General features: G+C 48.9%; 1 protein-coding gene across 1 annotated transcript in view; it reads left to right on the top strand.

Annotated features, from left to right (window-relative positions):
- KIRREL3 (kirre like nephrin family adhesion molecule 3) overlaps positions 1–18,819 on the top strand; it is a gene marked incomplete at both ends in the record, with an annotated part of 316,724 nt that overhangs the window by 203,123 nt on the left and 94,782 nt on the right. Inside the window, one exon of the mRNA XM_084274997.1 lies at positions 6,032–6,109. Within this exon, the coding sequence (XP_084131123.1) occupies positions 6,032–6,109 (78 nt within the window). The remainder of the gene's footprint in view (positions 1–6,031; positions 6,110–18,819) is intronic.

Here is an 18,819-nt window from a genome sequence, read left to right as displayed (position 1 = left end):
TCAGAAAAAGACCACAGGCATGGGGAATATGGAGAGATTCAGCATACTGAACTTTAGGGACCAAAGGCTCTGTGTTGCCACCAGAGGAAGAAAAGCTCTTCAAACCATTTCAGTGCTGAGTTACAACTTGGACGTGGAGGTCTCTTTCCTTTCCTTATCCAGGGAATGCAGGGACATAATCCATTTTGCTCAGCAGTGTGATTCCCTTCTACCTTTCCCTTCCTGCTAAGAATAAACCCAGAACTGTGTGGTACCAGCAGAGATCATTCTTGGGGAGAGCTGCTTACACATGGTCTTTCCCCTTGAAGCTTTCAGTGCTGATATCTTTCATGGCAGCTTGGCTAGCTGGATGCCAGCACACTGTGATATCTGCTGCCAAGCTGCAGGGACATGCCTCTCCAGCAGTGTTTAAGGCAAGTTTAGGTCTCAACAGAGGTGCTTCACAAGGTTTTCATTTTGGGGAATCTTCTTTTGCTGTGCAAAGGTGAACTGTCCTCCCCAAAGGTTGTCTTCAACCCATGCAGCAGCAAGAGAGGAGACTTGGCCACTCCAAAGCTCTTTGACTAGAGCTGCCTCCTGGTTCCTGCAAACTCTGTCGGGTGCATCTTCTCTCTTTTAACATGAGCAGAACTTCCAGGACTGTGGACATTGGAGAATAGCCCTTCTGCACAGTTGCATTTTACATCTCAGAGCAATGAGCTGGCAAACACCTCTGCTCCATCTGTTTTTCCTTCATTGATGGATTCTTTAAAGTCAGGTTGTGGTCCCACAGGGACACACTCAACTAATCCTCTGCTTTTAAGATTTTATTTGCGCAATAAATGGATGACAAGGTGGTTTGCAAGTACATAACACAATAAATGGGTTTATAAATGCAACTTTTCTGCAGAGCACTGTAGAATAAAATACAGTATCGCTGCAGCATTTAACACTGATCTCTGGTTCGTTCATATTTCAAACAGTAATGTGCCCATTTTCTCATCTGGGAAGCCTCTTAGAGATTTTTTTTAAATATATTTTTATAAATTAACTGGGCACAGATTTAATAATAACTTGCATTTGTATAGCTTTTTCTCATCTCTGAGGATCTTGGCTTGTTCTGCAGACTTAACAGTGTAATATAGAAGTTACGTGCCGAAGGATCCATTTGCTCTCTGCTGAGATGCAGCAGTAGGTTTTGGATTGCTCAGCAACGCTCGTGGATGCAAACACAGTCAAGGGAGGAAGCTTGAATCCTTCACTCAGGGCAGAAGGAGAACTTGCAGCTGTCTTTATGGGTACCCAGAGCAAAGACCTCTGAAGAAGAGGTCACGGGGATGTGTAGCAAATTTGCACAAGATGAGCTGGATGGTTACTGAGCCTGGAAACCAATATGCTGGGAAACAAGGAAGAAAATGCTCCTTTGTGGATTTCTTCTAACTTTTGGGACGCATTGGTGAAGCCAGGAAGGTGGAATGATTTGGGAGATTGGGTTTTTCTGTTTATAAAGTGTTTCTTTAGCAAGATAGATACGCAGCCTTATCTATTAGGATGGCAAACTCAGAAACAGGAGCATAACGTTTCTCAACCAAAGTGGTTTTAAGTGATCCAAAACTCTTGGATTTGGTGATGCAGGATCTTCTCATACCACCCTCATTGGCCAACTTAGAAACAAAGAGGAAGGTATTGAGCTTCTTCCTTGGAGACTTCAAGCTCTCCCACACAAGTTCTTTGCTTCTCACTTCCCCAGGTGAGATGGGGCTTTTCCAGCCCTCTGTCTCTCCTAGTCACCACGTTTTGGTGTCACTGATAATAAGATATCTATCCTGGAAGTTGTCCGTTCCCCATCCTGAGCAGAACAAGAACAGAAGGAAACTCATGCATATAACATGTGATTAGAAAAATATTTACAGATAGCAAATTGCCATCTCTGTAGAAGGAAAACATGAGAAACTGGAAACATGATATTTATGTTAATACAAAGTTTTTAAAATTTAATTTAAGAGACCAGCTGTTTCTGCTTCTTCTATAAGAGCTTAATTGGTATATAATAGCATAGTTAATTAAATACAAATCAATAGTTTAAAACAGCTAATTGATATTTAATATGTATGGGAAAATATAACTTAGTTGTAATATAATTAACTCAATATTAAATAAGCAATGGAATTGCAATTATGCCTTTACAATGATTATAAAGTTTATTGTTCTTTAATAAACTTGCAATTAGACAGGATGGGTTGAAAAATTATTAAACAGGTATTATTGGGCTATTAAACATTTATTATCATTCCTGGTGGAATACAGCTACACAATAGTACATGTTATGATTGTGCTAATAAACCTTTATTAGTGTTGCAGCTTTAGCCTCTGCTGCCCTGGTTGATCAGAAACATGGTTCCTTCTCCAAGTTGTGGGTGGAGGAATTGCTTTGAAATGGAGTAAGGGAGTCCCAAATGATGGGAGAAAGGAGGAAAAAAGGAGGAGGATTCTATAGTTTGGGCCTGTGAGGAGAGAGGTTTCTTCCAAAACAAACTCTGTCTCCTCTGTTGTCTAGTCTGTGCATAAAGATCCCTTTTCTAGAAGACCTTGATCTGCTATTTTGTTCTGTTGTCCACTGGCCCCTAAAAAGTGGTTGTAGTGAGGTAGGGGTTGATCTCTTCTCCCTGGTAGCTAGTGACAGGACAAGGGGAAACAGCCTGAAGTTGCATCTTCATATTATGAAGAATTCCTTTACTGAAAGTGTTGTCAGGTATTGGAACAGGCTGCCCAGGGAGGAGGTGGAGTCACCATCCCTGGAGGTCTTCAAAAGAAGAGTAGATGTTGTGTTTGGTGACGTGGTCTAGTGTTGGACCTAGTAGGGCTGGATAGATGGTTGGACTCTTGTCTTAAAGGTCTTTTCCAACTGTAACCATTCTATGATAATGCTGATAGCATGTGATTGGAACTTGTGCTTTGTCTGAAGTTTTGAGGTGAATTAATGCAGGTACTTTTGAGTCAAAAGCATAGTTCTGCCATGTGTTTTCCAAACAAGATACTCCTCCTTCAAAGCACCTGGGATGATAAACTTCAACTGTGAATGGTTCAGCTCTGCTAGGAAAAATCAATTCCCATTGCAAGGAAATGGATGGGATTTGTTTTGGGGGTGGAGGACAGGCATGGGTTAAGGTGTTCTGTTTTCAGTGGTATCTTAGCAGCCCCCCTAAAGCCAAATCATTTAAAATGCTGGGTGTCTACTTAACTGTTTTAGCTTTAGGTAGCCTCTAAAAGCCATGAAGTGGTGAGACGTCCTTAGGCGTCAGAGTCATCTTGAAGTATTTTACCTTTTAAAGGCACTCTCAAGTATTTAAAGGTGCCTTTAGCTATAAAGATTTTTGCATGTTCTCACAAATTTATGGTATGAATTATTATAATGCAGTCCTCTTGTATAGCTCCTTTCATCATGGGATATCAAAGTGCTTTATAAGCATTAATTATACCACCCCTTGGGGAGACAAATGGAAGACAGCCACCCATACTGGTGTGAGCCGATCCAAGTTCCAGACTGGTAACAACACCTATTTCAACTGGATCCAACTGACGTGGCTCCGTCCTGACAATCCCTCCCTCCTCATAGGGCCAAGTTGTGAGTAAGACCTCTTGGGTAGCACAGCCTCTGAAACACCATCTTGGGGAGCGTTGGAGACTGGAACATGAGAGCTGGACAGCTGAGTGGTTGGTCCCCAGAATGGGCTGTGGTTATCGCTGCCTCCATCGCTACTCACTCCTCTCTGCTTTGGTTCAGGATGGTCTTGTGGATGAAGAACGGGACCCTCCCATCAATGCCAGGTCTAGGAAGAACCCAGGCAGCAGCCACAAAGGGGCCCATGGGGTGGGTGCTGGGATGTAGGGTGAGTGCCTGAATTAGTAAGCTAGGGATGCTGTCTTGCTCAACTCCACTGTGGGCTGCGCTGCCTTGTGTGACGCTAATCTAATTGTGTTGTTTTAATTGCGCTTTGATACCTTGGTGCTCGTTGAAGGCTCAATAGGAATCGATGTGGTTTTGTTTTCCTATCAATAAAGACGTGAAGCCCTTTGCTGGTTTCGCAGGCTCAGCGTTAGCGGCCCCGGAGGCTGTCAGCAGGCTGGCAGCCGTCTGGCCACGGGCACGTGGGATGGCTGTTCTCACAAGTGTTGTGCAACCCTCGTGGAAGCCCCATTTGAACTTCTAGTTATGGGGTGGTGCTGTGCTGGATGTCCTATGGCTAAACCAAGCAGACCCTAGTGATAGGACAAGGGAGCCGTCAGGAGCATCGGAGGCATCGAGTGCTCTGCCAAGGCAACAGCTTTCTTGAAGTGTTTGTGCCCTTTGAGTGGGGATCATGGTAGATCCCGTTGCCTCTGTACCATGGAGCAAGAGGGCCAGCTTCCACCTTGGTCTTTGAGATGGGTGGTGTTTATCTCTTCCCATTAACTAGGACTCTGATTTGAGAAACAGCTGACGATGCAGATACTTGATTTGTCTAATCTTCAGACATCTACATCAGAGTTAATCGCCACCTTTTAATGCCAATGAGAGAGTTAAAGCACCCCCAAAATCCCCCCAGGTCAGGGAGGTGAATGAATCACTTGCTGGAGGTGCCTGTTTCTCTCTGGGGTGCTACTTTGGTGGCAGTATGGATTACAAGGGGACAATTAAATGTCATCTTACTCTAAGCATCTCAAAAGACTTAATTTTGTCTGAGCAGCGACTTCAGTGGGATTACACATGGGATTTATTCTGGTTACATGTCCTCTGGGATGGGAGCCTTAGGACCAGGAGCTGTTGGTCCTTAGCCTCTTGCACAGGAGAGCCCTGTTAGCTGTTAGAGAAAGTACTTGGACTAATTTTACTTGGATCCTGGGTATCCTGGAGTCAAAAGAAGCCTGTTATGGTGGGGTTTTTTCTGCCTCGTCCTGTGCACAAGAGGAGGATGCTGACCCCTCTGCTGGGATGCCATGGCAGCTAGTGGTAGTAGTGCAGGATACTATATATCTGGGTGCCCATCGTATAAATCTGGGTGTCTTCCTTGTGCATCACACTCCACTACGGTGAGCAGCTTTCCTCTTCCTCTGGACTTTCTTCTTCCTCAGTCCAGATCTGCAGTTCACCCCCATCAGAGGCTGCTGGGCAACTCTAAAGCACTCAGCCCTCCTGCTCCGCTGCCTCTCGCGCACGGCACAACTTCATGCCGCTCCCGAGCGCTCCTTCCTTGGCAGAGATGGAGGGGGGGGGATGCTCTAAAGAGACCACAGCCACATTAAGTAAACATCAAAGGGGCTTTGATCAGCAGGGCTCTGCAGAGCACAGAAGCCCCCAAGGAGCTCTGCAGGTCCACAGGCAGGCAGCAGCATCGGGGACGTGGTACCTTAATTTTCTCCGCTGTGACATGGGAGAATTTGTTTGAAGAACCAGAGCTTTTTGCTGCTCTGAGAGGCGCAGGGGGAGAGCACGTGCGTGTGCACAGCCTGCTTCTGGAACAATGTGTGCTCAGATCGCTCTCTTACCCATAGCCAGAAAACCCCATTAAGAAATCAAGGCATCAAAGGCATGTGCGTCCTGAGAGTCCAGCACTTCACTGCTTGTAGGGTCACTCACTTGCCTCTAAAGAGCAGAATGCCTCAAGCCAGCCCTATCTTCCCTTCCAAGGGCCATTTCCCATTTTACTTCTCTTCCTCCTTAGGGGGGAAAGGGATGACAGAGTCATGTGTTGTTGCAGTGCACTGACGTGGAGGAAGATGTGGCTTGTGGGCTCTGCTCAGTGTAGAGGAGCACTCAAGGGAGGGGGATGGTGACCCTCCTGTCTCTAGATAGCTGTGGCTAAGCAGAGCAGCAGCAACTGGAAGCAGTTGTTTTGGGACCACCAGCAAAGTTCAGCTGTGGGAAGCTGACCAAAGACTTTGGTTACGTGCCTACCCCACAGGCACTTTATCTGAACGGCAGAACTGGCAGGATTTGCTCCCTGCAGCATCCCCAGGTTCTTGCTCCAGTCCCCAGCCTCATCTTCTAACATCACTCTCTCTTCTCTTGCAGAACTGGGGCTCCCAGGAAGAGGATGCTGCCTAGTACTGGGGTTCATGTACAAGGAGAAGTACCGCAGGATGACTGAAGGTGAGCGGTTCCCTCACCTTCCATTCCTCTTTCCACTTTAGCAGTCTCATGTCAATATACTACTGCTAGGGAGGTGTTCAGGTCTCTTTTTACCCTGAGGAGAAAGCCCTGCATCCCCTTTGAGCTCCGAAACCTCTCAGTGGATGTAGGGAGTCTCCTGTGTGAATCTACAAGAGAAGAGCGGGAGCTTATTAGTTCTGTACATCTGAAATCCACTGTCTTTTCCCATGGAAAGGGTTTGCCATGTGGGAAGCTCTTCCAGCGATTGCTGCATCGGGTCCTTTTATCCTGGCTGGGTGGTGGTTCCTCACAACACCTTCGGAGTCCTGCTCTCTCGCGGCTTTGCGTGTCTAGGAGATGCCGTTCCTTTGCTTGTCAACCCCCTGCTCTCTAGCAGCCATCTCACAAAAAATTCCCCTCTTTTATATTCTAGTCACCCTCCCCCTGAGTACTTTATGAGCATTGATTAATCCATAGAAAAATCATAAATAATTATGAGGCGTAATAACTAAACAAAAACTATTTGCGCTCGGAAGAATCGGCAGCTTTGCTTCTGGTAGTTTCCTTGCTTGGCTTCATTTTCTGGAGCAAACTGGTGCAGCACCCTCTCTGATGGATGCTGGATGAGGGAAGGATTAAAGAACCCAGAGCCCTGCGAGATGGGAAGGTCTTGAGGGTGTCTCAAGGAGAGTTTGGCTGCTGTGAGGTTACTCCAGGGCCTGTGAACTTGATCAGAAGGTGGATTTAATCTTTTTGGGGGATGGGGCTTGGATTGGGAATGATTTGGATAGTGGGTGCAATCTCTCACCCCTCTGCATTTCCTTGGCTTGCGTGGGGTGGTGTGTTGCTGACCCATGAGGGAAGCTATGACTTCAGGAGAGTAAAAGGTGCATCAGCTTTCAAGGGGTAGAACTTGCATTGGAGGCGAGTTTACGGCTCAAATACCAGTTAGAAGATCAAAGGTTCCTTCGGTTTCCCAGGAGCCCTGATACTGAGCTGATAATATGGGGGAAAGTACTTCACAAGACTTCACCTCCTGCTTGTTAATTACCACACGCCTTTTAAACATTGATTACGGTACGTTTTTAACGGGAAGGGGCTGCCCATTGGGAGGATGGATGGCAGAGTCTGGTCCTGAGTGCTGCAAGACAGTGGGGTGTCTCAATACCTTCCTGCCCCTCCAGCCTCTTGAAGAGGCTGCCCGTGGCCGTGCTCAGTGGAACAGGAGCACCTTGGGGATGTTCACAGGGTGTCAGAGAGCCGACAGGACCGCGAGCATCCTGCACATCCTTTGGGATCGTTCGCAGAAGCTCCCGTCCCCCCGCGTCCACCTACAAAGCGAGCTTCCTTTTCAGGCTGCTGGTGGCTTTGTACAGAGAGAGAACAAAGAATGATGAAAGGGCCAGGAGTAAAACCTTTGTGTGGGAAAGGGAACAAAGTGTACCTGCCAGTTTCTGGTCCCCGCAGACTCCAGGACCATTACGTTTAAAGGTACAATCTGCCAAAAAACAAAGTCAGGGGATTTCCATGGCTACAAAGACCACCTAGGACTTGTATTTTTCACTAAAGGCGGTTCTGGATGATAACACAGGCCTCAAACCTTCCCAGGGTTTTGGTAGATTTCAGTGGGGATCCAGGCCATATGGCGTGGGCTGAGCTCTGATGTGAGCCGAGGGGGTGTTCAGATGTCTGGTCATTTATAGAGGTGCAGCAAAGGTATTTCCTGCCTAAAGTACCTGAGCTCAGATAATTGAGGTGTGGGGGCTTCATCGTAGTGGAAATGGGTAATTACAGGGATCATTAGAGCCTCACTGTCGCTTGACTAAGACATTACCATACGCGCTCGTAAGAGCACTTAGATTGAGACCTCGTCAGCGTGGAGAAATGGCTTCTTGGTGGGAAAGCACATCTCTTGGCCATCCCTGTGGAGAAAATCCCTGCTGGGTGCTTGCAGACCTGGATGGAAACCTCTCCCAGTGGGGCCAGGAGCTCTACAGCTGTGCCCAGCAAGGGTCTTTGGGAATACTGTGGTGTTTGCTTACCAGCTGGCAAGGGATGGATGGATGCCCATCAATGCAATGGATTGCAGATGCGGGTTCTTCTGCCTGAGCTGTTATCCAGGGCAAGAAGCCAAGATGGTGTTCAAAATCTCACCTTCGTTAGTGTTGGTTACCTCATAGATCAACCTGTGTCATGGACAGAGGGTCTGGGTGAGGTGCTGGTGTGAAGTGCTGGTGTGAGGCAGCAGTGCAGCCTGTGCTGCAAGGCAGAAGTGATTTGGGTGATGTTCTCTGGCTGCATTGGGTGTGATTGCCTTCTTGCTTTATTGCCACGCCAGGAGAGGAGCTGGGTTTGGGTATACATGGACCGGGGAGCAGGAAGGGGCTGCTCTGGCGTGGCTGTTACATGCCTATCCCTTTGCTGTGATTGACGACTGCCTTGTCTGCATGCTGGGATCGCTGTTTGGTGCGCGGCTGTGAGTTGTAGGGTGAAATTAAGCTGGTGACAGTTGCAGACAGGGGGAGAGAGAGGTAGAGCTGTCTGTAATGATGGCCTTGCAATAAAGACGCTTTAGAGTTAATCCTCCACCATCTGTCTTCATTCTGCTAATAACCCACTCAATCAGATGCTGCCGACTGTTTGTTAACATTCGGAAAGAGATACATAATCGGGAGGAGCGGGCTGTTTGCTCACGAGGGGCTGGATCCCTCCTTGATGGGAATAGCTCTCCCCTGGCCATGAGTCAGCAGGAGCCCAGGCTCACGGATGGGACATCCCGAGGCACGTGCCGGAGGAGATGCTGGCAGTGGGCTGAGTTTCCCTGCGTTCCCCAGGGCTTGCGCTGTCCCTGCTCAGGGTGTTTTCAGAGGTGGGTTACCTTAGTCCCCTAAGAACAAGGGTCTTGAAACAAGGCCTGAAAATTTGGGCTTGTTTTATTCTGTTCCCTCTTCCCCTTCAGTTCCCTGAGCAAGGGAGGGCTGTGAAATCTCTGCCTGCTCACTTCCCATGCTTGGCCCCTGACTAGCTGGAGCTGCAGGTCCCAAGCCGGGCTGGCTCCACTCTTCTCCACACTGGTCAAAGGCAGGTAGGCATTCAGATGTCGCCCCTGCTCCTACTATTTCTCCTCTTCTCTCCCATGTTTTGATTTCTTGCCAGATCTAACTCGAGTCATTAGCAAGCGTCACTGCAGCAATTATGGCACTTTTTGGCTGCCATTCATAAAGCTACTAACGGGAACGATTAAGCGCTGAGAGGTGTCAGCCTTCTCCTTCACCACCTGTTCCCACCAGCCGTCGGCTGCTGGAAGGTGCCTACAACCACCTCCCCATGTGCAGGGGTGTGGGGCAAGGCAGCTCCCTTCCTTCTTTGCTCTTTGCTGGCTTTTGTGTCCCAGCGCTCAGGTTTGTCACCGTGTGGAGGGGAAGGGTGGGCTTCATCCCCGTGTCTAAGGTTGGGTGGTGAAAGCAGGCGTGGCTGGGAAAAGGGACAACTCGGCACAGCATCCTCCTCCTGTACCAGCCAGTGGTTAATGATGTGTGCTCAAGGAAGGACAAACTCCCCCTCTTTGGCTCCCTGCCTGGCTTAGAGCCCTGCTTTCCACTTTGCTCGCATGCACACCATCAGTGAGGGACAGGGACGGGCACAAGGCTAAAATCCACCTTAATCACAGGTGGTCTCTTCAGTATCTGCTACTGTAGATGCAGACACTGACTGGCATGCCAGGAAGAGGGGCTTGTGACGCCATTATCTCCAGCAGCAGCCCCCTCCATTAGCATCCTGGCTGGGAGCAGAACCTGCTGCATTTGAGGTGTCTCCAGTCGTTATCCAAGCACAGCGATACCAGCAGCCGTTACTGCAGAACTGCAGCTCTGCATGGAAACGAGCGCTGCTCCATGGTTCCTTGGGAAGGAGGGGGGGGTTGTTTAGCAGCTCAGAATAACTGCAGGAGTCTGCTCAGATAAGAGGTGTGCAAACCCAAGGTGGTAGGTGGTTCTGTGAGGGCCACGGGAATGTTGTGGGGCTGGCAGTTGGGTAACACAAACCTGGAGTTTTGAGAGTGTACATGGTGAGAACTCCCAAGCTTTGCAGTCAGAGCTGCCCAGCTCCCCTTGGCTTGCTTGTTCAGAAGGTTTGAGACCTCATTTAAATGAGTTGGGGACTAATGCAAAGTCCTGACCTGTCTTCTTGGGGGAAGATGGAGAGAGTCTCCCCAAGGGAACACAGTCCACAGGCTTCAAGCATAGTGGATTCAGCTGTGGTATGCAGGTCAAGCCCAGAGGGGCAATGACAATGGTGGCCTATGTTGAAGAAGAGCCACCAGCCTGCCATCCCTGTTCTGGTTCCTGCATCCATGCACCCCTTGCAGGCTGCAGGGATGATACTGCTCAGCCCCAGCCTCCCTGCTAGAACTGGGCAGGCGCCTGTTGCTGCCGTGTGTTATCTGCTGTGGCTTTGTGCTTGTGAACCATGAGCAGCATTGGCTCTGGATAGGTTCTGGGGGCTGTTTGGGTGTTTTTTTTGTCTTCAACTTCAGCGTCTCTCTGTTCTGCAGATAGGTTTCAGTTCTGCTGGGCACGGGGAGAGAATTGCATATGCATATGAAAGCTGGTTTTATGGCTTATAATTATCTCGTACCCATCCTTAGAATAATTATAGCTCCTCCATTATTAATAATTGGAATTCCAGTCCTTGTCATAGATCACAAAATGGAGAGGAAGCTCAACCCAGGGTTTGCATAATGTACCTTGGTCTAAATTGAATAATTGGTAAAATGGTGAAAATCGTTAGGTTTTTTCCCCCATTCCTTGGTGCTGGAATTAGTGAGATATTAGTGCAATTAGCCAGTGCTTCCATTTGAGGCTGCAATCATTTGGTTTGTAATTTAGAATAAATGTAAAAGCCCACTTGTGCTTCTGAACAGATTATTTGTCCTGTTTAAAAGTATCTAATGGGGTGGCTGTCATCTAAGCAAGATACATTTGACCCATTTCAATTTGTTTCCCTTTTAATCTGCTATCTGTTTGCCTGGATCTTTTTTTAATAAAAACATAAAGAAGAAGTGGGCGAGAGAGACCAAAGAGGGGAGAGAATAGAAGCGTTATAGATCTGGAGTTTATCTTAAGCCAAAGTAACTTGAAATCAAGGCTGTTAAACTGCAGAAAGCAATAAAAAGAAAAGACTCTTTGGCGATCGTTTAAAGGGCCGAGTGACTTGTCAATGAAAGGTTGCTCTGTTCGACTGCTGCTTAATAGCTTCTCAAAGGGAATCTGCAGCTCTGGCAAGAGGGGAGGCTGTGGGTACTTTTGCTGCAGCTCCCTGCTGCAGGATGGGGGAGTGTTTTAGGTTAGTGGGGTGCTGGGGTGCTGTGGCAGTGGTGCTGGGATGGGTAAAACCCACTAGCGAGAAGGATGGAGAGTGGAGAGGGGAAGGAGATGGATTTAAACCCCAAACTGGGTTTAGGTTTTGAAAGATGTTCTAAATGTTGAAGGCCTGGTAGTCAGAGAGGTTGGATGGGTCGGACTTCTTTATGCTGTGGATGGACTTGTGTCCAATTTGGTCCCACTGTGCCCTCCGGCTTTTCCAGCAGAGACCAGGTTGGGGGGACTCTGTGCCTTTCCCCACCCCTAAAGGCTGAGCATCCCTTCTACCACAGTCTGATTGAAGGCTCTTCTCTCTGCTGGGCCCCCCTCTTACTGCCTGGAGCGGAACTGGCTGGGTCTGGACTGGAGTCCCTGCTGCTTTGGGGGAAGAACTGGCTTGTTTGGAGAAGCTGGCTGTGCCTCTCTGCTTGCTGTGTTTCAAAGGCGGTTCCTCAAGCACCTCCTGCCGGGAAAATGTCCTGTTAGAGCACAGTGTTGAGACCACATGACATATTCGTGCCACCCATTAGCAGCCTGGGAAGGCAGGGTCTGCCTCAATTGCTTGGATTTACGGGGATGCTTTATCTGGATCTCACCAAGTGACTTTTACATCTGCAGCAGCACAGGCTGAGCATGAATCTTCCTCAGTCCCAAGGATAAGTCGGAGCAGCCCGTCTTAGCCCTGTAAGAAATGTGACCTTTCTCCTCTGCCAGGAGCCTCTGCACTGCTGGGGAAGCTCAGATTTCCCTCAGTTCTCTGGCCCAGTGATGATGGAAAGGGTCTGTTCTTCAGGCAGAGACCTGTAGCACATTACTCAGTTCAGCTCAAGCAGTGTTGGCTCTGCTCAGCTCAACAACCTGAGCATCTTTCCGAGCATCCCAGCATCTTCTCAAGCTTTGCCCTCTGTGGCAGCCAGCAGGACCCATTGCCATCAGCCTGCAGATGGGATTCCCCACAAAACTTTGTGAAAAGCTACCAGATCCCTGGCACAAAATCTGCTGGGATCCCCTGTGGCTGTGGGGCTGTTATTAGTCGACCTCTAAAGCTCTCCCCGGGCCCCGATGTGAGCTTTGCATTGCTAACTCTGCTGTCATCGCCACTAAAGCGTTGTCGCTCGTGTCTCCTCATGAAGGCACGATGGCAATTGATTTGGGAAGGCACCTCTCATATAAGCTGCATCGAGCCTGTTGTTCTTTATCTGACAAAGGCACTTGAGAAGGAAGAGGCGAGCGGCTGGAGCAAGCTCCGGAGAAGCTGTTAAAGATGCATTGTTATCAGCAGAGCTCTCATTGATATTTCCGTGATGCTTTGTGTGTCTGTTAGCTGAACAAGGCAGGAATGTAAGTGAAACCTGAAGAGGAACCAGCAAACAAGCTGTTACTGGCAAGGGGAGACTTGCCCTGGGTTGAGTCAGCTGGAAAACTGCGTGAGATGCTGGACCTCATGGAGAGGCACATGGCCCTGCATTTACAAGGATGCTCCTGAGGGAAGGATCACCTGCGCTCTCCCTTTGGGCAGGATGGGAAACACCTCCCTGACTTACTGCTGCTCTCTGCTGCTTAGGAGAGGGGGAGCAGAGCAGGGTTTTCAGCCGTGATGCTCCAGTTGTCTACAGCAACTCGAGCGGTTATAAATCTGATCCAAAGCTCGCGAGTTTTATGGTAACGGTGTTGTTGTAGCAGTTAATGGTCTAAGGGTATAATTTTATCTATTGATTCGAGTAGCAGTCCCCTGTGGAAAGCTATTGCTGCATGGTCTTAAATAAATGAATACAATACTTCCTTGCTCCCAGAGTACCAGCGTAAGATAATTCAGGAGCCGCTTCTCTTGCCGCTCAGCCAGCAGGTGAGAGCCTGGGATCCCATGGGATCTGTGTGCTGAAAAGGGGCAGAGAGAAGATTCTGAACTTCACCTTACCATGCCTTCAGTGGGTTTGGGGAGGGCTTGTTTTTAAAGTGGGGCCAGCGTGAATTAAAGGAGATGCAAAGCTTCTCTGTGTAGGTGGTGACGCTGGCTGTCACGCCTCCAGGCCACCTTCGGATTTTCCTTTGAGCAGGTGTATCTGTTGATGGTTTTTCCACCCTCTCTGCAGAGCTGTTGCTGCAGCCTGGGGCTCTGTCATTTAATTTTGCTCCCTCAGTGGCCACAGGGACCCTGGCAGAGGTTGCTGGCAGGCAGTATTTCATTAGCAGTACAGGTCATGCTGTTGACATGGTGTCCACCAGACCAGAACCTGGACATGTGGGTCTGGCTGAGCCATCAAGTCAGGTTCTGATGACGCCATAAATCCTCCTGGCACGATAGTGTGACTGGGTGGAAGCCTCTAGCTTCTTCTCTGGAAGTATCTGGAAACCCTTACTTCCAAGAAAATGATCCAAACTTTGGTTGAGGAAGGGGGCTGGAGAGTGTGGGTGTATTCCTACCCAAGGCTGGAGAAAGAGCATCTCCCATCGTTTTTGGAAGCCTCCCTGGGGCAGTGCAGTGCTGCTTTCTATGAGGTGCCACTGCCGGGCAGTGCATGGCTTTGTTCACGCCTCATCTAGGTCTCTAACCTCCCTCTCCTGGACAAGGCAACACATGGATGCTTTCTGCAGGCAAAGCCAGGGATGAAGCATCACACACTGGAGCACTGAAGCAGTACCAAGTTATGAGCGCTTAAAATATCAATTAAAATGACTGCAACCCTGTAAGTCCCCCTCTGAGAGACACCTGTATTGATGAACAGCCAGACTTTGCCGTTTAAAACAGCTTTCAAGCCAGGAGAAGTAAATCTGTTGTGCAATTGTGGGCAGAAACATGCCATGGGTAGAGTACTTCCAGCTAAAGCCAGGCTGTGGGGTGGGAGCCGAGTAAAATTGTTGTGAAGATGAAACCCTTCTGGTGTTACAAAGCCTGTGGCTTTGGTAGGCTATGAAAAGGCTTAAATAAATAACTTTGAAGCTCAGTTCCCTGCTGGTTTCCCTGTGTGGCGTTAGGTCACGTAACGTCATCTCTGCTCTGCAGTCCCAACCTGTATGCTGAGTGGGAGCGGTGTGAGACAGCTGTATTTCACAGCTATAATCACAAACAGGGAGAAAATGTGTCTTTCAGGCAAATGTGGTGAACCTGCTCCCTTTTTTCAATGTGGTGTGACTTTGAATTCCGTAGTACCCCAAAACACCCAGCAAAGCATCTTGATTTGCTTGGCTTGGCTTGGGGTTTGATGGGAGGTTGGTTGGTTGTGGTGTGTTTGGGGTTTTTTTAACCCTTCCAAAAATCCATTTTTGTGGTAAGAAACAATGAAAGATCATTGTAAAGGATCGAGCTGAATGCTGTGAGCCCTGTTCTTTTTCTTCTTGAGCTGTTTGCTGTACCTGGCCAAGCCCTGCCATCTGTATTCACTAACCAAAGCTGAAGTCCATTAGCTGCCTTCAGCTTGAGCTTGATGAAGACAGAAGGACCAGCCACGGCTGCAAACCTGAAGGATTAGGTGGGCAACGTGTGCGAGGGGGGAATCTCCCTTGGCCAGGCAGCCAGCACAGCAGTTATTTAGTACTGTGACCCTTCCTGACACGATGAACTTCATCCACGACCCTTAACAATTACATCCAGAGCAGCAACGATCTCAGGGCCTGTGTAAACAGCATCATTTTATGCCCAGTGTTTGCTCACATGGGTATTTACTCAATCTCTAAAGGTATTAATGGGGCTAATCTTCAAACAGATCCAGAGAGATAACTGGAGATGGGTTTTTTCCCTTTAACAAAGATGAAGGTTTTAGAGAGACGGGGGAAAAGAGAAGGGAAGTGAAATGTTCAGTGACTAATGATCCTCATCAATATTCATGAGAGACGGTGTGCATTTCCAGATTTAAAATAAAGGAAGGAAGAAAGAGAGAAAGGAATTGACTTCTTTAGAAGCTAAATGAAATATTTAGGTTGACCTGGAGATAAGTATGCCAGGTCTTTGTTGCCATCAGCTTAGACCAGCGTTCGATCAAGGAGTTTTCAAAGAGAAGCAGGGGCAGCTGAGTTGCCGGTGGAAGTTTCTGGAGATGGGGTGGCCAGGGCATATGAGGGTGCTGACTCATTTGGCAGAGGAATCTTCAGCTGAGGGTAACATCCGCGTTGTGCTAGATGCCATACAGAGGGGAGGGAAGCAATCCCTACCCTAGGAACCTGCCTCCTTGGCTGACTCAAGCTGGGGTATGAAAGAATAGGGAAGAGAGTTGTCCGCAGCCATGGGTGATGCTGGGGTCAGGCTTGGACTGTCCCAGGTGAGTCTATGTGTGCTGTGTCCTGGGAAGAGCCCTGCTTGGGAAGAGTCAGCCCCAAAGTGGTGGGTGGCTCGGAGGGTGCCATGGGAGAGAAGGGTGCCATAGGACCAAGCCATCTGGGGAGAAACTGTCCCTGCCTTCGTTGACAAATGTCTGTTGGTAGTGGGGGAGTGGACTTGTTTTAATGGGAGATGTCTCTTCATCCATTGTGCTGTTCCTACTGGAGTGTTTTCTTCCCTTCTCTCCCTTCCTCCCTGCCCCGCCTTTGCTACAGCAGAAGGTCATCCCAAGCCTACCTAACCTGAAGGTGATATTTAAAGCCCCTAAAAGGGAGGGGTGTGTTCCTTGATTCTTGCCCACTTTGGTCTTTCATTAGCTGGGATGGGCAGGAGAAGGAAAGGCTCTGCAAACACCTAGAATAGGATTTTATCAGAAGGATGTTGCTCTAGATGTGCGGCAGAGGGTGGAAAGATCACTGGGGTCTTAATAACCAGACTTAATTGCTGAAGGAGCACATCAGGCCTGGAAGAAAGGCTTCCCCCCCCAGCCTTCTGCATTTCACCTCTTTCAAATCTTTTTTCCTTTCTTCTCCTGCAAGTTGTCCTTGTCTCCTGCTTCCAGGGCTGCTCCTTTTCATTTTCGTGCCATCCTTTCCCTCCTCCGAGTGACAGCTGTCCCACCCCCGCCAAGGTCCTTTGCCCTTGAGACCATCTTTGATCTGTGCCCTGATAGAAGGGCCCGGTATTGACTTTGGCTTCAGCTTCATTAAGAAGCAGCCTCATTTGTCAACTTGTTTGTTTCGATAGCTGCTCGGGAGACGACGGGGGCCCTGCAACCCCTCCTTGGTGAGCCGCGGCATTATTTGGGAATTAAGTCCCTTTTCAAGGGTTTGCAGGCAAGGTCGTTGCAGGTGGCCCTGCAGAGCTCTTGCCTTCTCATTAATCCATGTCACAGAGGGTTTTAAGCAAGGTTAGATCCAGTCAGTTTGCGGACAGGAGGCTTTTGCTGGAGCTCTGGGTGCTGTGAGAAGCTATGTGAGGGTGGGAACCATCAGTGCTCCCAGCTGGAAATGTAGGCTCTCGGACAGAGGTCCCATCTGCTCGTAAGGAGCTTGGAGATGGGGTCTCAGATGAGGTCTGGTGGTGAGATCCTTGTAGGAGGTTCTCTGGGGGTGGTTGCATGAGGATTGCAAGTAATGAAGATGAATTTTTCTCGTCGGGTGTCATCAGGTAACACGTCTGCCAATATTAGCTTCTGGTTGTAATCCAGAGGGTCAGATGAGGTTAATCAAATAACTTACCCAGGCTTTTTTTTTCCTTTGCTGTTGGTCAGTGAATAATGCATTGACAGGCATTTGCTTGTAGTGTTTGACCTCTCTAGGAATTACCTCCCTGTGCTGCATGTCCCCAGGGCTGGGACCTCGGTTGTAATGGAGCACGGAGATGGCCAAGAGCCAGATGTGCTCCATCTGCCATTCCTCAGAGTCTTTTAGTAGAAGCAATCTTTTCCTGAAGTCCCATGAAATGGCTGAAACTCCAGCCATCTGCATCTCTGGCATTGTTTAGGGATTTTGGAGTGGGTCGGTGTAACTGCTGGGGGGGGAGCAGAGAGCTTGGTGGTGATGGGTGAGGGATATCTCTGCTTCTCTCGGGTTCAGAGCGAAGGATTAGGAGGAGGACAGATGTTGCTGAGGATGGATGGCTGCAGCACAGGGTGTTTCCAGACCTATCTGACATTGCACTGTTCAAGCAGGTGAAGATGAAAAGCCAAACTTTACTGAGCTGACAGCCAAGGTCCAGTTTCCTGGAGACCTTAAGGTCTCAGTGCTCAGTGGGGAAGGGGTTAGTGATGCTATTTCTTTACTCCTGAGAAACATGGTGTCTACTGAGCCTTTGATGGCCAGGAGATTTGGAAGCATCAGCCCAGTGGCCCCGCAGTGCCCACTTTAAGGGAAGCAGCTCTAAAACCAGAGGTGCTGAAGCTGGGTTGTGCTGCAGGGGCTTAACACTGCTTTTGGTGCCTGCTGTCCTAGGTCCTGCCAGCCCTGACAGCGAGGAGGGAGTGGAGGGAAAGATGTTCCTGGCTGTTGCCAGGGGCATTTTGCTTCTGCAGGTCCCGAGGTAATAAGACATCAGTAATTGTGCAGCTCCACGCAGGCTGTGATGTGACTGGCACCGGCGCGTCATGCGTGGCGCCGGTCCCCATAGCCCCAGGAGTGTGGAGGAAAGCCAGGGAGAACGCTAACTGCGGTGGCAGGAATGGCCCAGGGATTAGAGAGCAGGTTGTAAGGGGAGAGACTGGAGGAGGTGAATTTATATAGTCTGGAGGAGGCTCAAGGGGAGACACGACCAGAGTCTATAAATACACGCGGCAGTAGAAAGCAAGGGAGGGAATCAGTCAGATGAAGGGAGGACAAGGAGCAGCGCCTGGAGCAAAGGCAAGAAAAGTTTGCACTGGGCCTTGCACTGAAGGAGAATGGCCTTCAGCATCAGGCATCTGGCCGAGATGGGGTGCCAGCTTTCTCTCTCCTACCCAGCCCTGCTTCGTTTTACGGCAGCCCCACCTTGTTTCTTCCCCACCAGCTGTTTCGCAGGGGCAGCTCGCACTGAGCTGCCCCAGCATTCCTTTGGAGGTTTAATAACAGGGATTGAGATGCACTTGGGCTTATGGCTTGACAACTAGTTCCCCTTAGACAGGAACATTTGCCTTCGCTGGGTGACAACGCTTTGAGCCCGTAGCCTTAGGCGCTGTGGCTCATTGCTAGTCATCTCTCCGATGAATAATACACAGGCCTGAATATCTGTCTGCATACATCTTCCTTTCCTATAGGGTAATTTAATGTTATCTGTGGGCCTCCTGCTCCTGAGATGAAGAGATTACTTCAAACCTGCAGCCCACAACCACAGCCATTGGTTTCAAACGTCATTAAGTTTCATTATAACAAATAAACACTGCAATGACATTTATAAGTTACCGGAGAGCACAGAAACACAAATATGAAGCAGATAAACTGCATTTGATCCAAATAATTACTGCAGGCAATATCGAGCTTAGGCTGAGCTGGCAGCCGGGTGCCGAGTAATTTATAGGAGTC

This window comes from Gallinula chloropus, assembly GCF_964237585.1.
Source record: "Gallinula chloropus genome assembly, chromosome: 24".
Classification (NCBI taxonomy): Eukaryota; Metazoa; Chordata; class Aves; order Gruiformes; family Rallidae; genus Gallinula; species Gallinula chloropus.
This window is presented reverse-complemented; position numbering and strand designations above follow the sequence as displayed.